Source organism: Podarcis muralis, chromosome 2 (genome assembly GCF_964188315.1).
Source record: "Podarcis muralis chromosome 2, rPodMur119.hap1.1, whole genome shotgun sequence".
Taxonomy (NCBI): Eukaryota; Metazoa; Chordata; class Lepidosauria; order Squamata; family Lacertidae; genus Podarcis; species Podarcis muralis.
This window is the reverse complement of record NC_135656.1, coordinates 74189632-74216350: the sequence shown is the minus strand read 5'-3', so window position 1 is coordinate 74216350 and position 26719 is coordinate 74189632. Positions and strand designations below refer to the sequence as shown.

At 41.7% G+C, this 26719-nt stretch overlaps 1 protein-coding gene across 5 annotated transcripts in view; it reads right to left on the bottom strand.

Moving 5' to 3' along the window:
* Nucleotides 1-5810: 5810 nt before the first annotated feature.
* The window catches only part of POC1A (POC1 centriolar protein A), a 29564-nt gene continuing 8655 nt past the window's right edge, over nucleotides 5811-26719 (bottom strand). For 3 of the 5 annotated variants that reach the window (XM_028718769.2, XM_028718766.2, XM_077924790.1), the window contains 8 exons: nucleotides 26441-26548; nucleotides 24680-24795; nucleotides 23374-23507; nucleotides 19933-20001; nucleotides 17879-18031; nucleotides 11792-11851; nucleotides 9993-10145; nucleotides 5811-6102 (listed from right to left, as the gene is read on the bottom strand). In XM_028718769.2, coding sequence (XP_028574602.2) covers nucleotides 6004-6102; nucleotides 9993-10145; nucleotides 11792-11851; nucleotides 17879-18031; nucleotides 19933-20001; nucleotides 23374-23507; nucleotides 24680-24795; nucleotides 26441-26548 — 892 coding nt within the window. In that variant the 3' untranslated portion in view covers nucleotides 5811-6003. The other 2 variants (XM_028718767.2, XM_077924789.1) reach the window with 2 other exon arrangements.

The following is a 26719-nucleotide window of genomic DNA, read 5'->3' as shown; positions in this document are numbered from 1 at the left end:
ACCTTTGTGGTGGACGCGCAGGTTGTTCTGCGAGAGGCCGATGTAGCTGAATTTGTCCTTCGGGCTCCAGGAGCGCGGCAGCGGCGTCTCCTGCTCGTCCACGGCCGGGTAGAGCCGCTTGAGGCGCCGCTTGAGCTCCTTCTCCTGCTCGTTCAGGGCCGGGTCGCCGCTGTGAGGGAAGGGCGCCGGGGCGCTGCTGCTGCTGCTGCTGCCGCCGCCGCTCCCGGCAGGCATGGGCCCAGCTGAGGCGGCGGCGGCTGTTGTGGTGGTGGTGGCGATAGCGGGCGGAGGAGGGGGCGGCGGCGGGGCCGAGGTGGCCGGCGGCGGCGGGGGAGGCGGTGGCGGGTGGAGCAGGAGGGCGGCCGAGGCCGGTGAGGGAGTAGGGTTGCCCGGGGCTTGAGGAGCCGTCGCCGGGAGTTGCTGCTGCTGTTGTTGCTGCTGCTGCCCGGACATGCCGGCCTCCTCCTCGTCCGCTGTCTCGCGCTCCTCCCTTTTGCGCGCGCTGCCCCGCCGCCGCCCCATTGGCCGGGTCCTGTCAGCTGATCCTGTGTTATTTCCTGTGTGTGTGTGTGAGGGGAGAATGGAGAGAGAAACCTCGGCACCACCACCGCGGAGCCGCCCCCGGCTCGACGCGGATCCTCGCCGCCGCCGCCCCGCCTCTCGCCGCCCGACTCGCCCGCCTCCCTCCCACGGCACACCAGGCAACGTCTCGCGGCACACTAGTGTGCCGCGGAACACCGGTTGGGAAACACTGCCCTAGAAGATGCATCGAAGCCAATTCATTTTCTCAGATGAAAATGTCAGGGTGAGAGAGTCTGGGGAGGCATAAAGGAGGGAATATCCTCACCCAGGATTAGAAACCACGGATCAAAACCAAGATTTAGGAAGAAAACAGACATGGTAGACATCAGGGTCAGCAGCAACACTCTGAATCTTTGCCCCACGCTGGGCCCACAACTGAGGCTTCTCCCATTCCCATGTACCGTTAAGCAGGCTAGTAGTACGCCTGCAGGAGCCGATTACTGGCATGCTGCTAAGTGTGAATGGGCCAATTCATGTAGTAAGTACATTTATATATGACAGCGTTCCCAAAGAATGTGTACGCAGCCAAGGATTTATCAATCAAAGGCGTGACAGGCTTAATGATGTCCTATGTTTGTAGAGTTGGCTTGTTCTTGCTCTTGTTTTAGTATGCATTTTGTATTCTCATTTTGCATTTTTATGTTGTTGACTGCTGTGATCTCCGCATGAAGGGTGGTATACAAATTTAATAACTAATAAAAAACAGCAACATTGAATTCACCCTTTGCGCAGCTGCTGCACACTGGGCTGACATCTTCATCTAGCTATCCACCATGAGCCCAAGATCTCATTTGTGGTCATTCATTGCCTGTTCAGACCCTTTTAGCATATTTGTGAAATTGGGATTTACCCTAATGTGAAACACTTTACACTTACATTAAATTGCATTTGCCATTTTGATGCCCATTCACCCAGTTTAGATTTTTCAAGCTTTTCACAATTCCGTTTAAAAATAAATAAATGAAAACGCCCCTAAACAATTTAGTATTGTCACTTGGCTACCTCACTGCTTACCCCCAACCAGAATAGACTTAATAACCAGTCTATAATTTCAAGATCCCCTTTTAAGAACTGTTACATTGGCCATTCTCCAGTCCTCCAATATGTAGCTATTTTAGATGAGCAATTTCACATTCAAGTTCTTGAAGAATGGTCAGGTGGATGCCATCTGCATCTGGCAATTTGTCAGTTTTTCATTTAGCAGTAAGGCCTGGAACTTGGTTGCCTGTCATCGCTTTTTGCCTCAGTTCCTCAGATTCCCTTCTTGAGACAGTTTGGGCACAAGGAGTGCTTTATATTTTTCTGTGAGGATCGGTGCAAATAATTCATTCACCTTCTCTGCTATTTCCTTTCCCTCCATTAGCCCACCTTTGACTCCCTTGTTGTTCAAAGGTCTATATAACCTTCCTTAGCTGAGGGCCTGTAACTAATGTATTTAAAGAATTGTTCGCTGTTGGGCTTTGTTTTAGGAATTTGGTCCTGATAGTATTTTTTTTATTATTTTTTTGCACACTGTTTTGTATTCTTCTTTTACTAAAGTTTGTGCTTTTTTTTATCCTCATTTGGACAATAATTCCATTTTCTAAAGGGAGCCTTCTTATCATTCAGATTTTCTTGACTCCACTCAGGAAACCATGCTGACATCATCTTGCCCCTGGGAGCAACTTTCCCGAAATACAATATACATTCTAGCTACACTTCTACTATTGTGGTTTTGAGGAACCCCCAAGAATTCTGGAGAGATTTGACTCTCTTGACTTTCCCTTCCAATTGCCTTTTTGCCAATCTCCTCCAGTTCCCTGTTCTGAAATAAAAACTGAATGTGACAGATTTTCTTGGCCATCGCCCACTTGCATTTGAATTTGATAGCACTATGGTCAGTTCCCAATCAGTTCAACAGCAGGTACATCGTATCCCAAGCCCCACTCCCAGGAGATACTTGTGGTGGCCCCTCTGGTCACATCCATGAATAACTGTTATAGAGCAGCTACCAATATCAGGCTTCCTCAACCTCGGCCCTCCAGATATTTTTGGCCTACAACTCCCATGATCCCTAGCTAGCAGGACCAGTGGTCAGGGATGATGGGAATTGTAGTCTCAAAACATCTGGAGGGCTGAGGTTGAGGAAGCCTGACCTAGATCTACAAGTTGTACCCTTTCTATGTGCGGATAAATGATATGATATATATGCTATAAATGTGATAAAGGGTCTTTTTAGTTATTTTTCCCCTCTTCTTTTTTCTCTATAATTGTGTTTTGCAAGGATTATGAGTATTCTATATTTTCTTTTTCTGTATTCTTTTTCAATATATTCTTTTTGATTATCTTTTTATAAATGTGTTTGGATTCTAGTGCTTAATATGTTAGAAACCTTCAACAAAATTGTTAAAAAGGGGGGGGTAGTGTGTGCTCAGTACTAAATTACAGAAGAATTGAATTCATGCTCGCCTGCTTCCCCAATGCTGTCTGCTATAAACAAAACTGAATGATCCGTTGACAAGGTAGGAGTCACAGAACATGTGTGCCTAACCCACAAACATTATTTGATACGTTTGAAAAATAGGAGAAAGCTTCCTATATGCTGGGTTTTCAGAATAGCCTGGGAAAGCTCCGCTATCTTGTAATCAGTTGTGAATGAAATCATGTCAGTGAATAAAACATGATAAAAAACGTTCATGCCATTTAATTAAAAGCAAAAATAATATGTACAACTATCAATATTAAAAACTGTGGGTACGTTCTACAGACTCAGGCTGCAGACCTATCCCTGGCTACTCAAAAGTCCTTTCGGATTCAGTGGGCTTCCTCCCACTTAAGTGGGGTTAGGATTGGTCTTAACAAACATAGTCACTGTGAAAGAAGCCAATTTGTGCTGGACAGCTGACCTATATATAGCCCTACAGTCACTCTCATAGTGCTGCACCTTTCTGCCAATATAATTATGAATTAACCGTGATGTTGCTTTAATTTAAACTCCCAGACAGGAAGAAAAGTGGGCATTGCTTAGAGACTGCTATTTTTCACAGTGTCAGAGTATGTTTTAACATGTTCCATGCCCGTAACAGCCAAAAATTCCCTTTGCTTCAGCCCTCTGGCATATGTAGCTTCCCCGGGGACCAATCTGAATAAAAAGAGCTGTTACTAAAATTTTAGTGAGGTCATATGTTTGGCAAACCTAATAGCAACATATTAAACTGCTTTTTTTAGGAACTTGGCTTAGTGACTGCCTCGCAGATCCTTAACCCTTTGTCAGCTCCTCCGGACCAGCCACCCAGAGCAATTCCTTTAAACGATCCGCTCTCAACTCTTGGAACGTTTAACCCTGGAATTTGCAACATACACCCCCTCAACCATCTATTCCACTGCTTCCTGCACCAGCCGTTTTCTGCGAGATGATCACAACAGATGTTTCATTGTCAGGAAGAAGAGCTAAATACAAGGAGTGAGAGTGTATTTATAGCTCCCCTGGATAAGAACATTCTGTTTAAAAGTTCTGCTGCAGTACATACTTGCTCTCTCTCCCCCCTACTAAACAAGGATCCCATGCACACAGGACTGCATTGCAAAAAGGTGTTTCCATACAGGGAACTCCAGAGGGAAAGATGCAAAAACCACTCCTGCAAGCAAGGCGGCTTTTTGCACATTATGCAAATGACAAAGGAGAAAGCCTAACTCATTCGAGCCCTTTTCCCATCGTCGTTATAAACGTACAGAAGACAAAAAGCATTTGCCATGGGAAGATGCCAAGTTATTCTCACATCTGGAACTCATGCAGTCCCAAACCACCCCTGCTTCCTCCTTGACCCGATTCCCGTAATGGGCAAGAAACCCCTGGGTAAAGTGTTTCCAAAACAACACAACAACAAAAATGGCTTTCAAAAACCAAGCAGGGAACAAATCTTCTCCCTCCCCTTTTTTATTTCAAGCCAGGAAGCAAAATAACCTGTAGTTTCTTAACAGACTTTCTGAGATGGTGGGAATACAGTCTAATGAAAGGAGGTGTGGGGGGTTTTTTTAATGGAATTGGATTTTTTTAAAAAATCCTCCCACGTGGAAATGGTAAGGTCCAACTTTGAAGGTTTCAGCAAAACACAGACCGATACAGGCTTCCATGGAAAGGGATGCGGAGAAGAGATATGGTTCTAGAATATATAAAGATTGGGAGTGGGAGATTTTCTATCCACAAGATCAGGTGGGGGTTGTGATAAAATGAGCAAAATCAGTGCAGGTCAGTCTTTGAAACCGGCAACACTTAAAGGTCCCAAAGCTAAGATGAGGAGCATATAACCCTACATAGATTACCTTTATAGTAACAGTGAAACCGCTGACTGGTCCCTTCCTATTCTGCTTAGGTCACCATCAGACACCTAGGATCACATGAATGAAATTCACCATCAGGCTCCTTCCTATGCCAGCTTTGCCCCACCTTCTAGGAGGGGCAACAATAATCTGGCAGGGAGCCATGTCTTGGGACTCCTTTCACACGAATCAGGGCTTTTTGTGTCATCCTTGCACTATGCGAAAAAGCTGCACTGCAAGGTCTCCCACGCCACAGTTCCAATGTATGCAAAGGTGATGGGGGGGGGGAATTATCCACCAGGAATATAAGTATACTCATGGCAAAAGAAATCTATGATCATGAACATGCATGCAAAGCTGGCACGGACTACACAAATACACATGTAGAAAAATAGACAAGGCATCTGACATTACTTAGCTAATGTTAAAAAAAAATAGAAACCATTCTGGATCTGACTCTGAGTGCTTCATGTGTTATTTTCTGCTTCAATGAACTGTAAGAGATGTATAAAGATCCTACATAGCAGGACTGCTTTGTGCAGGTAACATTCAAATTTTAAGAGGAAGCTTTTTAGCAGTATCTCCCAGAAGTGAGTCATATTTCTGCTTGAAATGCTTGCAGAACATTTGGAGCGGAGTCCTCTTCCTCCTCTTCCTCTAGTGCTTTGGGAAATCTGTGTCTGAAGGGAAACTCCCACACTGTTCTCAGATGCGCACGCGCGCGCACACACACACACACAGACACACACACACTATTTCAAGAAGTCTACGACACAGGTTCCAGAAGCTTGTCATTTCCAAAATGAGGCTGCCTTAATTCTTAACAGAGCTGCTCTGAGAAGCAAAGCCAGTGTTACTTTAAAAGTGAACAACTCCTCAACACCTGGAAATGCGAATCGGGGTAGTAAAGCCAAGCATCACAAATGACCGTCGTTAGTAAGAAAGTTTAATATGAAAAAAAGTATATATTTACAGACACTATTAAGCTGTACAATTCATTCTAATAAAATAGGAAATGTTTTCACTTTACAAATCAGTCACACAATATATGCTGAGAATGTGCTCGCGTGTGCGCACACACACACACTCACAATGCTGGCTGCCGTCAGTTCCCCAGCAAACTCAGTTGGATTTACTTTGAGCAATCTTCTGTTGATTCTCAAGGCACTCCTTCAGCTTGTCTTCAGTTAATGTTAATCTTTGTTCTAGAATGGAAACAGTCTGCGAAAGGAGAAAGGCAACAGCTGAAAGGTGTTGGAAAACCTTAGCATGCAAACCTACCACCTGGGACAAAGCTGAACTCGGTGGGACTTCCCTCTCAGCAAATATGCCCAGGATCAGGGTGTGTAGCACATCTTCTATTTATGCATTGCGGACTGTTTTGCTGCCTTACCAAACAGCCTTCCAAAGAGAATAATAACAATCACACAAAGTTACAACAGAACTTAAAATGTCTACTTTTGAGATGTAGGGTGCTGGCACAACATGGGAGCAAAGCAGCTTGTTATTTTCGATTTTAGACGCAGACTTTTTGGGGGGGTGATCAGGGGGAGGGAATTATTTCCCTGCAGATCATTTCCCTGCTTCTCTCCACTATTTCATGCCACAATTAATTCCCGACCGGGAAAAATAACCTTAATTAAAAGGATTTGCCATAATATTGTCCTGCTGAAAAAAGTCACTGTGTGAAAGAATGTCTGGCTTTTACTGTACACTAACTAAAGGACCACTGGGTCTGAGCCACAGGGAAGGCAGGGAGAATTCCCCCACCACAAACCCAACCTGTACCCTCCCATTAATTTACATTGCTGCATCAGGCACAGCGAGAGGTGAAAACACAGCTGGTGTCCTCGTTCCCCAAGCAAATATAGCCTCCAGCCCTCAAGACGACAAAGCCAACAACAGATATACCCCCATTCCCCAATCAGGAACTGTGTTTCCTGGGATGAAAGGTCACGCCCTTTCATAGAATCCTAGACCTCCTAGAGTTGGAAGGGACCATTAGGGACATCTAGTCCAACCCCCTGCAATGCAGGAAGCTTTTGCCTAACGTTGGGCTTGAACCCACGACCCTGAGATTCAGAGCCTCATGCTCTACCAACTGAGCTGTCAAATCTTGGATTTTTGTCTGGCATGGGGAGGTAGTTTCTTTGGCCAGGGCGGGGCGAGGAGAGAACCCTATGATTACTGAGTGACCTGGGAAGGAAGGTGGGCTCCCTTTTCGCGGGCTCACCATCAGTGGAGGCCACTCCAGCCACATCATGAGTGACTGGCAGGTTCTTCCTCCCCCTGCATCATTCCATGTGGTGCTCTAATCTGTCCCATAGGAATGAATGCTAGCAATTCAGTTATATGACAGAAAAGCAAGAGTAATTAAAAAAAATTAAAAGAAAATATTAAACACTGAGAGACAACCTTGGGGTGGTAATAGGGCTGGCTAGCCTTGGGTCTTGCTTGCCAGAAACCCTAGTGCTTGGATTGACAGGAGAGCTTGCCTCCTCTTAAGTGTGCCCCACACAGACTTAAAGCAGAAGAATGGGAGCAAGTGAGAATCAACCCAGATCTGCCTAGCCATTCCCTGGGTTCCGTTTCTTGGTCACAGGACACTGACAACTGGTTTTTACAGGTATCTCTATACAGGGAAAGTATTAGAAGCCAAAGAATCACCAGTCATATACAACCGAAAACTGGCTGCTGTCACCCTTCAATAGATAGCAAACTGCTACTTCATTGTGTGTTGCAAAGCCTGGGGGAAGAATATTTTGCAAGATGAGCTGAATGATGTTTGCAGATATGTAATATTAAGGCATCCAGCAATAACAGCCTCCTTAATCCATCTGAAGCCTCTTATGGGTGAGAAAGGCACATATTTAAAGCAATCATATTGGAACCTGACCCTGAAGTTCAAATGTAGAAGGCACATGTATATAAAGCTAAACATATATCTTTCAGTATAGCGTGTTGGGTATTAGGGCCCTCTGCTGGTCCTTTTATGGCACTGTCCAAAGGAATGGCATAGTAAGAAATCTCCGATAAGTACCAGGTGTGAATTTGTGCAGTTAATATGGTTTGTAAAGGTTCAAAACAGAATACAAGTTGAGGCCTATATATTCACATTTAATGCTGTTGTACGCACTGATGAAGGAACTGTAAAAGAAGTGTGAAAGATCATTTACCCAGTACATTTAGTATTTATACAACACTTCCTTCAAGCATTGTATCATATACACTCTCAGTAATCATCAGAAACACCCTGTACGGTAGGCCAATATTAACATCCCTGTATTACAGAATGGAGAGGGGAGAGGCTGAGCTAAGGTCTGAACTGGAGACTTCCAGATCATAACTAACAATTTCAATGCACTAGTGGCTGCCGGTGGTTAGAGCATGACCCAAGAAACAAGACGTTCAATTAGAAGGGAACCATTCTGCTACATTAACCTGCCAGAAGGGAATACTGTCACTCTGAGATGCCACACACAAACACCCCTACCTATCAGCTTCTGTTTGTCTAAAGTCAATTCTCTGGCGTCAGCAACCTTGTTCTTTTTTGTACAGGCAAGGTGGGACAATAGCTGTTTCAAACTGCTGTAACAAATACAGTCTGAGCAACTGGGACCTGCCATTTTAGTTTCCCACAATGTTCCCCCACCATCATGTTGCTTTCCTGGAAAGCTGCTACTGCCAGGAATGCTCAACAGAGGGCTCCTCTGGCAGGCTTCCCTGGTAGCAGCAGCACTAGCAAGCTGGCCAAGGACTATAACCACTTGGAAACACTCAACTGTAATCTCTGGGCCACTGAATTTCCAGTTCCGCATTCTTCCAGGAAACTTTATCTGGACTAGCCTCCTGGTTGATAACTCCAAGCAAGAAAGATCTCACGATGATGCTACTGTCTTTAGCAATTGCGGAGACCAGGACCGGGGTGGACTTACGTCTCTTTAATGTAATCTTTCCACCAACTCGCTCAATCGCTGTGGGGTTTCAGATATATGCTTGACTTGTCAGGGAGCGCCCATTCAGCAAGCTAGAACAAGGCAGAGGCTGCTGACAAAATGAACACTTCAGCTAAAGTGCAAAAAGAAGCAAGGCTGCATATGAACATCTTGCTGTGCGGGACGTAATACCACTCCAGCCTCATCATTGCTAAATAATTCGTGTCTGGCAGATGGAAGCTACTTAACAGAATAAAAACAGTCCTGCTGTTCTCATGTACACAGAAACGCCACTTGACACTTTTGTCTCCGTAGGAAGCGGACTACTCCACACTATCGCCACTGGCCGCAACTGGAGTCGTCCACCACAGTGGTTTGAGAATAGGCCAGTGAATCTTAATTTAAAAACAAATTCTATCCTGCCATCCTGGTGCACAGCTCACAACACAAAAACACCACAATTAAACACACAATAAACATGAACTGAGTTCATTTTTGAAGAACTGTGCGTTCTATGATTTAAGTATTGAACAGACCTCCCCAGATGCAGAATTCAAATAAAGCAACAGAATTAGAATAAAGCTAGCTGCATACCAATGACAACTAGAGGGGGAGAGTCTTTGTCTGCGAAAGAGAGAAACTATTCTGAGCACAATATCCCATTTTATAATTTAGAGGAAGCTGGTGATACTACGAATCCATGCCTTGCAACCTCCAAATGGGGCCAGCCACACATGACGTTTTTTTCCTTTACTAAGATAATGCCCTTATAGGAGAAAACACACAAGCTGTCATTTGTGAAGTTCAGCACAAATGTTTGGTTTGCCATGAACACTGTTCCCAGGGTCTCATGGGCCATGCCTCGCCATTTGTCCCCAGTGCTAAATCAAATAAAACTTGGGCTGATAGGAAGCACACACATGCTGAATTATAAGATACAACATTTCCTCTCTTTATTTGCAGACTAGACAAGTAGAAAAGGACTTAAGACACATCAAAGAAGAATCGGTTGAGAATATCTTTTGGGATATTCCATTTCAAGGCATCCATTTCAAGGAAAAGTCTCAAGTAGTAATTCCTTTTAATACCTGCTCTATCAACAAATAATGGGATGAAATGCAGAAGGTTTATGACCCTATTCAAGGTTTCATAGAGACTCCTGAAAGTATTGCATACCTGAGTGAGAACATCCAGCTGTCCCACAATATGCTGGAGGGTGCTGGCAAGACCAGCCTCGTCAATTTGTTCAGGTTGTCTTCTGGCAGATTCTGCCGTTTCAGTTCCTTGAATATGTTTATCTGGAACTTCTGCAAAATCCATCTCTGATTGCTAGAGGATGAAAAAAACATTGCTTACCACATTCAATGAAAATTGGAGGAGTGGGTAGGTGGAGACTAGTGGAGAGAGACATCAGCTCAAATGAAATACACAGTTAAGGATCATGTGCATCAGAAATTCAGAGAAGGGAAGCTGCTCAAGTCACTGTACTGCAGCTGTACTGCTGAAACCCTCCAATTTGTGCATGGTGGCCATGAAGACTACTTAGTAGGGATCAGCAACACAGACATTCTGCCCGTAAGCCATCCCCACCCACCCCCTTCCCAGTGCGGCATTTATCTTTTAATTAAAGTTAGTGGACTTGTAATTAAAGTTAGTTACGGACTTGATCCATCCCGGGGTGCCGTTCACACCCCAAAAGTCCATAACTAAAGTGCCACTTCTGTGCGCGCAGCAAAACCCGAAAGTATAGACTTCCGGGTTTGCTGCGTTCGCAAGCCAGAAAGACGCAACATGAACCTAACACAACACGAGGTATGACTGTATAAAAGTGAAATATAACCAGAGAATCAAAAGGAAGAGCAGACAACTGATATTTTTATACTCATCAAGAAATTTAGAAGCCCTTGGCTCCTCAATTTGATGTCAGGGGAGAAACATTTCTCACACCCCAAGGCACTTCAGTTGATGATTTTGCACCTTTAGATGAATATAACTCAAAATATAATGTAAAGTGTGTGTTTATTAAATAACAGCACAGTCTTTTCCTAGCCTACTGGATAGTTGGCCATCCTTTCTAGCTCAATCCACATACATTCTCTTTCAATAATTCCTCAGTGTTTCTTGTCAGGTGCACAGGCCAGGAGAATCCACCTACAATGAATGTGGAATTTGGAAAAGTTGCAGGTTCAAATCCTTGTATAGGGCTATTTTCCACAAAAGGGAAGAAGAGCATTTGCACTGTTTCCACCATAATAGATTTATTCCTGCAGCAAAGGAGACTTGGACGTCTGTGGCCTCTAGGATTTTATTAATCACACTTGCAGGCAGAGGCCTACCCTTCAAGTATTCCAATGTTCACCACAAGCACGCATAGGTCCGTAACTCATTAAAGTTTAGCTACATGCATGGGCTATAAAGACTCATGTGCTGCCTCAGTCTTGCACAATGCCCTCTTCTCTCTAATGCTAGGGGAAGACTTTGACAGTGTTTACTTTCAGTTTCCACAAATCCTGGCTTCTTGTTGCATATGAAGCAAAGATGATGGTTCAAAACCAACTAATGGAAGTTTCAATACAAGCTAACTTCAAGCCATGGGTGGTTGAGCAGAATTTGCTTTAAACCACCATCTCTAGGTCACAGACAATGATAGTATTTGTGGAAGCTGGAAAAAAGTCTACATAAGTCTTCCTTCTGGCTGTGTAGCAGGATAGAGAGGGGGCCATGTGCAATTTTCAGGCTTTGCTTGATCTCATTCTAGCTGATGTAGGTAGCGCTAAAACCATGTCTTAGCATTACATGCGAACCAACTCAGAGCGGACATTTGATTATCGTTTTCCACAGCTCACAAAGCGTGTTTCTGTCAAAGTCAATAAGTGAGGCTGTGACAAAGCTCTGTCAAAATACTTGTGAAGGCTTGCCTCTACTCATCACAGTAACATTAAAAATCCCCTACAGAGATGTTTGGTTTCACTTACCTTTTCTTGTCTGTAAATTCCAGATTTCTGAATCTCTCTACTGCCAGTATCCATTGGTTTCTACAAGCAAGGAATCCAAGAGGGTTGTGTTATTCTGCATTACCTGAGATGTGAAACTCAATGCACCCTAAATATTCCCATCTGTCTCTGACAGATTTTCAAAAGTTAGCTACCTGCTGACTTGAGCTGCACACTGACCTGACCTCAATGTCACAGTGCAAAGCAGTGCCCTGATGTCCAATTCGACAGCCCCTAAACTTGGGGTTCTGCTCTGCAAGATTGTTTCAAATAATGCAGTCAAAAAAATGAAGACTAAGTGCTTTCCTCACTTATTCCCACAAGTTGTGACATTAGCCACTGCTCCTCAAGATCTACGTAAGTGGCTTTCCCCATAATTTGATCCTGAAGAATAATTTCAGTTGCCTTACTCGAACTGTGGAAAAGAGGGTGATAGAACAGCAGGGAGTTTAATAAGCATTTCTAACAAGCAGCTGCACTGTGAGTAGAAGGAAAGGTCATCCAGGATTACGGTTTCAAATGCAAGGGGCCTGGCTTCTCCACAATGGGCAACAGCCCCACCATCACTTCCTTTAGTTCCCTTGAGGCTTCACATAATCTGTAGCTTAAAGGTAAAGGTAAAGGACCCCTGACAGTTAAGTCCAGTCGCAGATGACTCTGGGGTTGCGGCGCTCATCTCGCTTTACAGGCCAAGGGAGTTAGCGTTTGTCTGCTTCCGCAGACAGTTTTTCCGGGTCATGTGGCCAGCATGACTAAGCCGCATCTGGCAAAACCAGAGCAGCGCACGGAAACGCCGTTTACCTTCACACCGGAGCGGTAACTATCTACTTCCATTTTTGGCGTGCTTTCGAACTGCTAGGTTGGCAGGAGCTGGGACCAAGCAACAGGAGCTCACCCCATCATGGGGATTCGAACAGCCAACCTTCTGTTTGGCAAACCCAAGAGACTCCGTGTTTTAGACCACAGCGCCACCCGTGTCCCTTGTAATCTGTGGCTTACTGGACACAAACCTTTAAAAGGTATGACATAAAATAAAAGCAGTCATAGATTGTCCAAGTGAAATGGCTCCATTTAAGAATTTTTCAACTTGCTCTGATTAAAAAATAGAATAAAAATAGAACCTTCCAATAAAATAATCAAATGGATATTCTGAAGTTCAGCCTGAGAATGAATGCAGAGTGGAGCATATCATGAGTTTTTCTAGCCCTGTGGTAAAAAACTAAATTTAAAGAAGGGCATGTAAAACTGTCTCAAGTTCTTCATTATTACACCTATAGTTTACACAAGGTTCAAATGGGGCTTTCCCAAGCCTTTTAAGAAGATCAGCCCCCACCCCAAAATCACAGTACCGATGATCAGCAAACCAATATTTGGTACTATCTAGAAAGAATCATAAGATCAGTGCCAAAGCCCTTAATTCCTAGCACACACTTAATGTCATTCACAACTTAGCGCTTTTAACTTTATTTTTCAATGAAGGAAGCTGGAGCCTTCAGACCCTTTCAGCCAAGCAAACACACATACATGTGCATGAAGACAATGGCACTCACTCAATGGTTATCAAACCACAGAAAGAAAAATTAAGCACAAGACACTTTTCAGAGCTTGTTCGCAGCCAATATGCAAAATTCTAAACAGGGACTATTTAGAAGGGGTACTGTATAATTACACAAGTGCAGAGAATAATCCTATTTTAGTTCATTGTTCCTGTGCACAATTTGAAGAGCACAACAGAACAAAGGTATTTGATACTAAGTACCTACTTAACAGGTACTGGAAATATTCAAAAGAACAGAACACTGAACGGTAGGAGAGACAAGCCGTTTGTGGGACTATTATTGGCAACAACATAATTGACTAATTTATAGCTTCTACTAGATGAGAGCTGCAACTACTGTAGGTTGGGGAGGAGAATAAAAGCAATCCTCTTTTGAAAATCCCTACCACACTCCCAGGCAGCAGACTAGTCTTGCTAACTAAGGGGGTTGTCACAGACTGGTTGGACACAGAGGAATGGTGGGAAGAACCAGCTGGGGAACCTCCAAGCGAAGAAGGCCCCTCCTGCTGTGACAAGCTCCCCTTCCCACTGGTCTCCCAGAACCAGGAGAGGAATGAAGAGGGAGGAGGTTAGCTTAGTGGGAGGCAAAGTCTTGGAGAAAACCCTGACGAAGAGGGGACTTGGGCAGCTGTGGGAAGACATGAAGCTTCAGTCTCAGCAACTGCTTCATGGAGGCAACCTGCCGCAGACGAGTCACTGCCCTGTGCAGATCCTGTTTTTGTTAACAAAGAGTTAACTCCAACTTGCTCAGTGTGATTTACTGCTGGCTCGCTCCTGCCAAGTGTTTGCAAAAAAAAAAAGTTGTTTGTCCAGCAACTTATTTGGGCCTGCAGAAGCTGAACTTTATTCACAAGTTGTTTCAATGGTGTCAGTCCATATTTATTGGGTTATAAAGAGCAGCCATCCTTCATAGAAACATAAAATTCAACAATAATTACTTGGCATTTATATATTGCTTTTGAATGTTTTAATACTGTGTATGTTATCTTATGATCCTAACAACAACTCCTCTACAAAATCCAGGTTTTAATTTCCATATCACAAATTGGGGGAGATTGAGGCTGAAATCCCTCCTAGCACTACATACTGTAGCAAGTTCATGGGAGAGGCGAGATATGAACCAGGGACCTTCTGCTTCACAGCTCAAGTTTCTTTTCTCCAGCTAGCATTTCTCAAATACAAACCCATGTAAAATGAGAAAGATCAAACACATACGACTCTTCCTTACTGAGTTCTCTGCAGTTTTACATTTAGGGGAATTCCGAATAAGAGAAAGAATGCCATAAATAGAAAGCAAATTGTATTCCTATCCTCCCTAGAAATTGTGTAGCCATGGTACAAACTAGAAAGTCCACTCTCACTCAAGAGTAACCAAAGTTATGGAGATTGTATATAACTGAAAGTATATGGCTAATCTAATGCATCAGATAGTCTAGTTAGGAATAGAAGGAGAAACATTCGATTTTCATTTTTAAACTAAAGAAGTGCTTACATCTCATGACAAAATTCAGGTCATAATAAAAATATTTTCACCTATCAGAGGAGTTATTTTAGATATGGGTAAAGGATTATTTCATCCCTAGCTGCACAGAAAAAGAGTAAAGAGTGACACCCAGTGGAATAACTCTCCTAAGAAAAAGAAAACACTGAGCAGATCCTCTGGGGGATGAGTTTTTGTAGAAAACTGGCAGTTATAAAATGCATGATAAGAAGCAAAAGGTGATAAAGTCAAGGTGACTGGAAGATAATCCAACCAGACAATAAATCTACATTCTTCCAAAAGCTTTCTTGAAACCTAAAAGCCAAACCCATCAACAGTCTGGTTCAGCTCAAAACAAAACGTGTCAAGTATGCCCACAAACATTAGAAAGGAATAATAAGCATCAAAATTAGTAAGGCACTGTACAGTCAAAACAAGGTATTTCTTTAGGCAACGATGAAAGACAATGCACAATCTGGTTTTGATTTTGGAGGTGCTGCTTAGTGGAACTAGCAAATTACTTAATGAGGAAGTGAGGACTTCCTTATTCCAACAGACTTTTGGGAACTGACTGCTATTAATGAAAAGGGCAGGTGCTGCAATGTTTTTACTGTAATTATGTGTACATATTTAATAGATCTTATAATTTTTAATTCTATTAGTGTATAATTTTTTAAGGATTAAAAAATGTTTCTTATGAGTCCCTGTCAGGGAGAAAGGCGGGATATAAATAAATAGAGAGGAGGATGATAAATAGATGGTGACGATGATGCTCACAAGCGCTCTGCAAATATGAAGTCCTTCTTTTAGGATTATGCCATATTATTCTAATCTAAACTAATTAAAACTGCCTAATATTGGAGGAGCTGGGATAAAAAAAAAACACTTTAAAGTGGGGGGGGGGACCCTCAGCTTTCAATACACACCATCTCACTATTCTCTACTCTAGAGTTATTTGTGCCACTTGATAGTTTTGTTTTATTTTGTACCATTTTAAAACTGTTTAGTGTGGGGAAAGAAAAGTTGCATTCTGTCTTTTGGAACTTGGGTCAACCATAAAAATAAAAGAATGCACACGGCAACAATTCCAAGTTGCATTTAGAAATATAAGCAATTTCATGGTTGCTCAGCAACGTTTTGTTGCCACTTTCTCTGTTGCTCAATAAATGAATACATACCAGGGTGGTGTTCATTATTAGCAGTGGGGTGGACCCAGAGCTGCTCCCTGCCCCCCCACCACCGCCAAAGAATAGAAGAGACTGCAGTCCAGTGAAGGTTTCCCACTGAAGACAGGGAACCAATTATTGATTCCTCCTTCCTCCTCCTCTTATTCACAGTCTGGGAAAAGTTGGGGGAGGGAGGCAGGAAGTCTAACCACTTTCATTTTTATTTCCCCCAAATCCGAAACATTCGTTTAATAAATAAATAAATAAGTTTTTGAAGGTGTCTTTAATATGAAGAACACTTAAATAGTTTGACTGACTGAACACTGCCATAACCTTTTGCCCTGGTTTCTTTTTCTGATACTTTAAAGACAAAAATGGGTAACAGATCAGACCCATTCAATTCTGAGGTTATGTGAGGAGCACGGCATGCATTAGACCTCTTGAAGCATCGCAGCTCCTGTGCTGCTCTACATGGGAGCTGGGATGTGCCTGGTTTCGCTGTACACACAATTGGGGCTTCCAGGTTGTATGGAATCCTTCATGCATACAAATGTACCTGTGAAGGCACAGGCCAAAGAGGGAAGGGTAGTCAACACTGACCCACACCTGTTTAGAGTGATACAGGCCAGAAGAGGACTGCAAAAGTGACTAAAGCCAGGAAAAAAACCCAAATCATGTGCTCAGAGGTATTCAGATCTCTCATGATTACTAACCTGGTTAATTTTTTTGCTTTGTTTTTAAGATGAACCTTTTTTATCCCACAGGGGCCACAGAGACAGGATAAACAGAAAAGATTTAGCAGCAAGGGATAGGTGTAGGCTTCTAAGAAGCACAGGGAATAATAGTCAAGAAAGACAAAGAGGAACTCTTACAAAACTCTGGGTTGATTCTTCCACAAGCCTCGGGATAGTATTGTTATTTATAAAATTTATATACCGCTCTTCATCCAAAGATCACAGGGTGGTTTACAACACAAAATTCAAAATGCATGACATAATAAAAACAATAACTGGTTCTCTGCAAAAAAAAAAAAAAAGGTTTGGGCTATAATCCTATAACGCACCTTAGCTAGAAGTACTGCTGTACTTAGTGGGGTTAACTTCTGAACAGACATTTATAAAAGACTGCACTATGTATAGAAATTTGCTCAGGGCTTTTTTGTCAGCCGGAACTTGCCAGAACTCAGTTCCTGCACCTCTCAGGTGGATGCCATTGCCATTATAAGAGAACAAGGCTTATTATGGTGAGCTCTGGCATTCTTTTTTCTAGAAAAATCGCACTGGAGTTGCTTTTTATGACATACTCAAAAAATTACATTGTGCACAGTATAAGCCATTTAATTTAATCATTTCTCCTAAGAGAAGTTCCAAGGAAACTGTTTATCCTACTCCCCCCCATCCCCTCAAAATGCATTAAAAATCTGCTGTGGGGGGAGGGAGATGAACCAATGCCCAAAATTAGAATGAATTCCTAATTTGAGAGCCACAAGGTCAGAACAGAAAGCACATCTGGCATATGAGCAGTTTGAGAAGAATTTGCTTACATAAAGAATAGCTGGATGAAAAAGAACAAAATGTTATAGTCCGCAACAGAAACAGCACAAGAGACCACTGACAAAATGCAAGAAGTGGAGTGCCTTACATGGTAACCAGATGGGTAACAATGGGATTATTGGACTTGAATGCCAGGCTTTGCTTTCTTTATCACCAACACGCAATGAGAAGCTCAACCGGGAGTACAAATAATCTATCCCAGAAAACTAGAACTATGGTAATGGAATTTCTTGAGAGCTATCGGTTCTACCAAAGTGTAGAATAACCAGAGAACCGAAAAATCTAGAATGACCATCAAAGACATCAACTTACCACACTGTTGGAAGATCCATTCACATTCATACTGGACCTCTGTGTTCTCAGTGCATCACCATAGTCAGTGCCATTCACATTCATATTGGATTTCCGTGTTTTCAGCAGGTCGCCATAATCAGCGGCATCAAAGTTTGTTTTCCACACCATTACCTGTAAAGCCATTTTGAAACAGCTTTCAAACATACGTTTTGGGTAATAACTTGTGTACAATTCACAGGATTAAGATTACATCTTCCCCAGAATAAATAATACCATGAAGCTTTTCCAAACTATGTTTAATTAATATTGCCTCCCCAACAGAGTAGTTTTATTACAAGCTATTTATTTTTTTAAAAAGCTTTTGCAAGATTGGCCCAGAGAGCACATGATGCTATTAAGTTTTTGAAGCTAGGATTCCGTATTGCCAGAGAGCACCGATGCAAAATAAAACTAATAGTAATAATAATAATAATAATAATAATAATAATAATAATAATAATTTATTATTTGTACCCCGCCCATCTGGCTGGGTCTCCCCAGCCACTCTGGGTGGCTTCCAACAAAGATTAAAAAGACATTAAAATGTCACATATTAAAAACTTCCCTAAACAGGGCTGCCTTCAGATGATCAAAAGCAACTTTGAGATTAGTAACTAAACTGGCTACTTTTTAAAAAAAGTTTTCAAAAGCATGCAGATTGTTTGGGGCTGTATCTAACAAGCCTTCATTGGAAGAGCCACTTATTAATGCTTTCCTATTTTTATTTGTTTTAACAACACAGAGAGAGAGAGAGAGAGAGAGCGCCACTCAGTACAAAAATGAAAAATTTAGGTCATTAGTAAGTTGCCTCTATATAATAAATAGGTAAGAAGCATAGATTAGATCCTTTGGGCAATGTCTGTGATTCCTATTAGTACCTCTTGGCAAGGGCAGACTATGGGGGAATACTGCTCAGGTGCAGACAGCTAACTAATGGTAGGTACTGGACTCCTTAGGCCCAGCACACCTTAGGGAATGCGTTCCCTCATACATATCTCCCTGCTCTTTTAAGATCAGCTGGAAGTGTCAGCTCCAAGTTCCATCACCCCAGTGATGCCAGACATATCAGTACCAGGAGGCCAGGGCTTCCTCTCTAGCAGTGCTGCAACTTCTAGAACAAGCTCATCAAAGAACTTCCTTAATTCTGACACCAATTTGCCATATTTCCACTCTTCCAGGCTTCTAAAAGGCTGCTTTTGATATCTTCTTGTTTGTTTCTAGTTGCAATACTCTTTTGTACTCTGCCTTGGGCATTTTTATGAAAAGGTAGCAATTTTTCTTTTCTAAATTGCATTCAATTGCTTTCAAATAAAAAACAAGATTTCAATATTTTAAGGCAAGTTTGCAGACACAGAGAAGAAAGTAAACAGAAGAACAGCATGGCCATATCTAAAGCTCTCTCTCTCTTTCCCCATTTAGGCCTAGAAACACCACCAAAATATTTTGTCTTCCAACTGGCCCTAAAATCCCACCGTTGAGACATGACAGGGTTATATTTATCTAACTTATTGAAACTCATTTTCCTCATTTTCAGCTGGTTTATCCCGTCTTCAACTACCAGTCATGACTCAACACTGCAACACAGCCCACAATCTTGGACTCTGATGAAAAGGAATGAAAGGGCTGGGCAATATTAACATGCTGGTGGCCTTTTATACTCAATCTCCAAACTCAGGTGAAAAACAGTTTGCTGAAGAAAAGTTTTCTAAAGAATCAGAAGAGACTCTTATCTGTGATGCCTGCCCTTGGCCCACTGCATTTTGTCTGTATATATATTTTAAAATAAAATAAAATAAAATAGGTTTTTATTGTGAAATTGCAATTGTAATTTGTTGTAATCCATCTTGAGTGATGTGTATGAATTTAAAAAAGTAGGATAAAAATTTTTATCTGTGATGCCTGCCCTTGGCCCACTGCATTTTGTCTGTATATATATATTTTAAAATAAAATAAATTTGTTGTAATCCATCTTGAGTGATGTGTATGAATTAGAAAAAGGGGGGGGGTATAGAAAATAAACATGAAGCAGATACCTGTTCATCGAAGCCTCCAGAAGCAAAGAAATCTCCAGTTCTCGAGAAAGTAACACAGGCAGCTGGTCCCTGTAAGAGAACAACTCATATAGTATGGATTGAACAGCCAGAAACTATATATTGAAACGGGCAGTGGGAGTGGACCTGCTTTTCTCTACTATCTATTGCAATATATTTGTTGCAATCCCCATGTAGTTCAACCACAACTAAGCATTAATGTTGACTGAAAGCATACTTATATCATGCTTTGCAGCCCCGAGAGGGTATAAAGCAAAGAGGTTCTTGCAGCAGCTGACAAAATGTTCTCTGGAGTCAGGAACAGAAATAACATGGTGTCCCCATGATGCCAAGATTATTCAGGTGGCATTCCCCCTCCCACCTGCATCCCTCTGAGGTCCTCTGAGGCTGCAAGGGGGTGAGGCTGAGCAGCTAGATCACACGCAACCCATGATGGCAGCATGTTTTCCCTTGCTGGCAGGCAACAACTCCCACTGACGTCCTCGGAGGCAAGGGAGTGGAGCTGAGAATGTACAGCTATGACACGCTAAATAACCTTACCCAGTGATAGTATCTTGAACCTTCAATTAGATTTGCACAGAACCACCCACAGCCAAGCAGAGCAAGGGAAGATACAAAATTTAGAAGTGCCTACTCCCTTTTTTAAAAAAGATCTCCAAAACTGTACGATAGGTTCCAAACTACTAAAATACTAGATTTAACCTCAAAAAAAAATTGCTGGCTGATTAAATTATGTGAACAAAGTCATGCCATGCAAACTTTTGAGAAGCAGCTAGAATACAACTTGGTTACAATAATATTATGCTCAACCAGCGCAGTCATTCAATCCCAATATTCCAAGGTTAGTGATTCTCCCAAGGTATTGCCAGAAATTCCCCTGAGTAAAAACTGAATCTACCCACAGATTTGTTCTGCACTCTTCTAGCCACTTACCTGGGATTAAGCTCCACTGAACTCAATGGGACTTATTTCTGAACTCAATGGGACTTACAACACACATGCACAGGGCCATCTGTGCATCCCCAGATGACAAATCATGGCCACTGAATGTAAACAAGAGACTAACCATTTGTTTGGGACAGTTTTGTCACTGGTATGATTAATCTAGAAATAAGTGTGCGGGAAATATAATTCCAAACATTTATGTCCAGTATCTGCCAGATCTCATTTTGAAGGAGACATGAAATGTGCATTGCTGAGCTTTACTATCAGATGATTCCTACCTCAACGGATTATAATCTATGTAACCTTTTCACACAGGGGAGATACTGTACTTGCAATTGTACATTATCTTCAACATTATGCTTAGGGACCTTTTTATAATAATGAGCAATGCAAATTCCCACAACTATCTTCCTTGATGTGATTAAATTAAAACAAAGCAACCACAGTGGGTATATGGATTCTACTGCAGAACTGATCTTAAAACCCTATCTGCGCTATACATCTAAAGCGCTATGATACCACTTTAATCAACCATGGCTTCCCCTAAATAAACTTGCAAAGTGTAGTTTGTTAAGGATGCTGAAAGTTGTTATTTGTTATTCCACTCACAGAGCTACAATTTCCATTTTGGGAACTGTAGCTCTATGAGAATAATAGGGATATCCTAACAACTTTCATCATCCTTAATTCCCAGGATTCTTTGGTGGAAGCCACGACCATTTAAAGTGGTTTAAGACTGCTTTTAATATATAGTGCAGATGGGACCTTAATGTGAGAAACCATAAAAAACAGTAGCATTATAGAAGCATTTTAATATTAGTCCAGATTTAATATAGACACATCCACTGGGACTTGTTCCAGATAAAACGACTCAATAAATATGCTTAGATTTGCTTCTACTTGCATTATACAGTACTCCTGTGTTGTACCCACACCTATTCAGTCTTGTTAATTCTTTGAAACAGACTCTCATTTGTGGTCTATACGTTACATTCTATGGCTCCCCACTAAAAAAAAGTTGTTTCTCTAAAGATGATTATAGCTTTGTCTCTATCAAGCCTGGTTTATCTATCCAATTACATGTCCTAAGAATGGGTCTAACCTGCTATCCCAACAATTGTTCCAGCCTTCCCTAAGCTGGTGCCCCCCAGATGTTGTTGGACTACAATGCCAATCGTCTTTGGCCATCAGCCATGCTGGGTGGGGCTAATGGAAGTTGGAGTCCAGCAACATTTGCAGGGCACCAGCTTGTGGAAGGATGAATTATTCTATCATGTAGGACAAATTAGACAGCAAGCACAGCTTTATCAAAAAACAAACAAAAATCCCACAACCCTCCAATTGACACACAAAGAGAGAGAGAAAGAGAGAGAGAGATGCTGTACTTCTGCACAAGTTTTAATGACCACCCAAGAATTGCATAGTTCTGAAACGTTCTGTTTCTGTACAAGTAAAATGTCAGCAGTGGGCCTATGTATTCATTCCAAGCCCTGTTTGTACTTCAAGAAGAATGTATTCCATAAACTGAAAGCCTTAAGACGCAATCACAGCAAACCAAATTTTGCAGCTGCAAATATCAGCAGCGAGTTAAAACACCATTTCCCCAATGATCCTTCTGGTATGAAGAGTAAGCACCATTATAATTGAAGACAGCAATGTAAACTTGGCAACCTTCTCTATGTAAGCTAGTACTAATCAGCTAGTAATGAATTCCTGGTAAACCAATAGTTGCGTCAAAGCAAAGGGCTTCTAAGGAATCCGAGGCTTCTCTCATGAGTAATTGTCCCAGAGCACCAGTCCAGTGCCAGAACAAGAACCAAATCTGAACCAGGCACTAACACGCAAATTACAAGAATTTAACAAGCTGTTCATCCAAGTAACGAATATTCCCTGTAGACTAGTCACTTGACTTACTGTCATTTCTATCAAAAGCCATTTAAAGCCTAATTATTAGTCCTATAAGATTCAGAACATCTATGTTATTAGGTCCCACAAAACATCTCATCTCCCACACTTGTTAGCACCTACATGAAACTGATGAGCAAGGTCACCCAGAGATTTTACACTCCCTTCTCTATTTCTGTTTTACATTGGATCCAGGTGAGGCAGCAAGGCAAATGAAGAAAGGCATGGCAACGAGAGCAATGGCTTTTCTGTACTGCCAAGCAAGCATCGGTTGAAATGTACTCCATGAAATGGAGTTTCAGACTCTTTGGAAGCCAAAGAGAAGGAGAAAAGAGCAGACAAAGAAATAGAATTCTCAGTGAACGACTCAAAGCAAAGGCAGGAACATAAGAGAGGAGAGCCAAAAAGACTTTTGAGACAACTGCACTCCTGCCTTTGAGAGGAGAGGGGAGGCAAATCTACTTGAATCCATTATAATATCACAGGAGAAGGTGTAGTGTACACAAACATGCGTGTGGAGCTTTGAAAGGTCTACAGTAATAAACGACTCATGTCTAAAGAAGTTCTCCTCACCTGGTGGCCATGAAGTGTATACAGCAGTCTCCCCTCTAGTAAATCCAGTATTTTTAGAGTTGAATCGTTGGAAGCAGTAATGAGGTAGTTTCCAGAGGAGTGAAAAGACAGGCAGTTCACTGAAGCACTGTGAACTAAGAAAGAAAGAAAGAAAGAAAGAAAGAAAGAAAGAAAGAAAGAAAGAAAGAAAGAAAGCACAAGTTACCAATACAGTTTGACATTAAAAACTACAAACTGAAAAAGAAAGGTGGATAAGGTCCAAACATCAATACAAAAAATGGCTGAAAGGCATTTCCCCCCCTGCTTATGATTTTCATCTTATATCAATGTAAGTTTTCAAGGACCTTCAGAAAAATGTAGTCCTATGAAAACTGGCACTGCCTCAGAAGTTCAAGGTCTGCCATAACTGCAAGTTAAAACACATACACACTTCTTTTCCTCCAAATTTTAATTTTTAACAGAATAAACACATTAGTCCCAGTTGTAGCAATGAGCAACTCTACAAAGATTTCTGACCACTACACCCGTCTTGAGCCCCTCTGGTTAGCTGCACTGATGTCAGATAGGGCATGGGAAGCCATGAGAGGGCAACTGAGTAGTAAGGGAGAGTTGTGGAGACAGACATCAGACCTGGAAATCCAAAGTTCATCAGCATCATCTATTAAATTAAACAGTATGTATGGCCCAGATACCATAAGCAAAGTGTAATTCAAAAGACCATGGTATGTGAAACATCTTTGGATTAAAAGCAACCTAAACCAGCTTCTGTATATTTGAAAAGGAAGAGAGAAACTGGAGTCTTCAATCCAATTTGTTTACGCAGAGGAATTCCCTACAGCTGCAGTAGCATTTTATTATGAATATTATACACAAAATACCTTATTGAAACAAAAATGTCATTCCTGAAGTTTAACTAAAAACTAGTGTACTCTCTCTGCATAATGGTGTGATCACATTTTATTTAATTTCTTTAGCTTTGGTACTGTGCGTTTTAGAAAAATTATCTTCTTTTAAGCCAGGTGTGGGGAAGCTTTGGTCCTCCAGATGTCGCTGAACTACAACTCGCATCAGCCTGAGCAAACATGGTCAATGGCTAAGGATGATGGGAACTGTAGTACAGCAACAGCTGGAGGGTCAAGCTTCCCCATGCCTGTCCTAAGCCAATGGTTCTAATTCAAAATTCTGCACGCAGCTCTTTCTGATGTTGGAAGCTATGATGGCAAAACTACCTTTTTTGTTTAATTATCCACTTCAAGAATCAAGCTACAAGTTTAGCAATGAAGACTTCTGACAGCGCATTGCTTACCTTGGTAATGCTGCAGAAGCCTATTCATCCTAACATCCCATACTTTCACTGTGTTGTCTGTGCCAGCTGCAGCAATACATGTACCACTAGGGTGGAAGTCCACATGAGGCACAAAGCTGCAAAAAGATGGGAAGACAAGATCAAATCTCTCTTCTATTCTGGAGGAAGAAAACAATATTTTAATCTAAGCAAGTAGCGAAAAATACTAGCTCCTCAAAAGTTGCTCTTACAAAACATTGTGCTACTTCATAGTAAATTTCCCCTAAAGCGTGTAAGATGGATATTAAAGGTTTTTATCAGCCAGTATTTGCTTTCCCACATGGTAAAGTCACCATGAGACTTTGCTCAGCCCATTGTATTGACTCTTTCACTGCAACACTGGCTCTCTGTGCAGCAAAGAAAGCCACAGAAGGGTTACTGCACTATCTTTCCCATGGTTTGGGGATTAGAGAAACTTCCATTAGGACGCTTATCTCTTTGGATGTGATTATAAGGAGCCCTACAGAACACTGCTCACTCCAGAGAGGTCTTGTCCTCTCTGCACAAAACTACTGAAAGCTGTAACATACAATCTCACAGGTAACACAATATTCTCTTAATTTAGAGCCTTTAATGATGTTATATAACATTAATAAATAAAATTAGCCTAACGTGTTGAAATCAGTGGATTATGAAATTACCGATTCCTGCTAAAATACTGAGGACTTAAAAAATGGAACAACATTCAGCATCCTATAGTCTCCTGAAACATCTGAGCTGTCAGACATAGAAAAATGAACAGGAATAATTGAAAGCTGAGAACTGCTGAGACCATTAATGGTGCAACTATTTTGACTATTAATGTTGTCAATAAATGAATTTGATAGCTTATTGAAATTTGCATCTTCATGTTACGTTAGATAGAACTTTGTTTTTGTAACTGGGTTTGTTTTGTTGTCAGATTTTTAAAACAGACATTAAAAAAAAAAAAGCAACATCACCCCGAAGATTACATATTCCTTTCTCCAATTAAGGTCCAGATGCAAGTGACTGCTGAGCCCTTGGCTGACAATCATTATTTATTATATTTTGCCCCAGTCTTCCACCGGGGGACTCAAGGTTACACTTCTCCCTACTTATCCTGCTTTACCTTAACCAACAACCCTGTGAGATGAAGTAGGCTGGCTGAAAGACAGTGAAAGGCCCATGGTCACCTAAATAACTTCAGGGCTGAGAAGGAATCACAAAGAACCTTGCATTGCCACAGAAGAGGCTAAAAAAGAGAAGTACAGCCGTACCTTGGAAGTCGAATGGAATCCGTTCCAGAAGTCCATTCGACTTCCAAAATGTTTGGAAACCAAAGCACAGATTCTAATTGGCTGCAGGAGCTGTCCTAAGGGGCATGGCTGAGCCAAGCGAAAACAATGTCCAGAACACAGACACGTTTTAAGCATAGACTACAAATAATATTTATGGCACTAGTCTTCAACAAGACTCCCTCACAATATCTATCACACGTGGGTACATTCAAATGGGCACGGTCACCATGTAAAACCAACATTGTTTTTAAAGAAACTGTGACAACTTTAGCATTAGTGTGGTGTAAAACGTTATATTAAAAATTTAGAGAATGCGACCAAATTACAGAGAATGTTCACAGAATGAAACATACAGCACATAAGGAGATATGTTCTTGTACATCAATATAGCAAAGCTCTAATCGAGGTTCCACAAGCTGAAGGCCAGTCCCCTGAAGCCCCAAGGAATTGCACCGATACTTGCCCACCATGTTCACAGAAAGAATGTATACATTCTCTGCTTGTTTTATCCCAAAGTTTGACAGTTTTGTCATCACTGGATGATACTATCAATCTTCCATCAGGAGAAAACCTAAAATAAATACATTCATTAAAGCAAGATTAGGAGCAATATAAGCTAGATCTGGATTGTCCTCAAGTGACAACAAGATCATTATTTCAAAAGTCAATGGCTAAGAGACACTTGTGCTAAGCAAAGAGGGTGTTATTTAACTAAGTTTTACTCAAAATAGACTTACCTTTG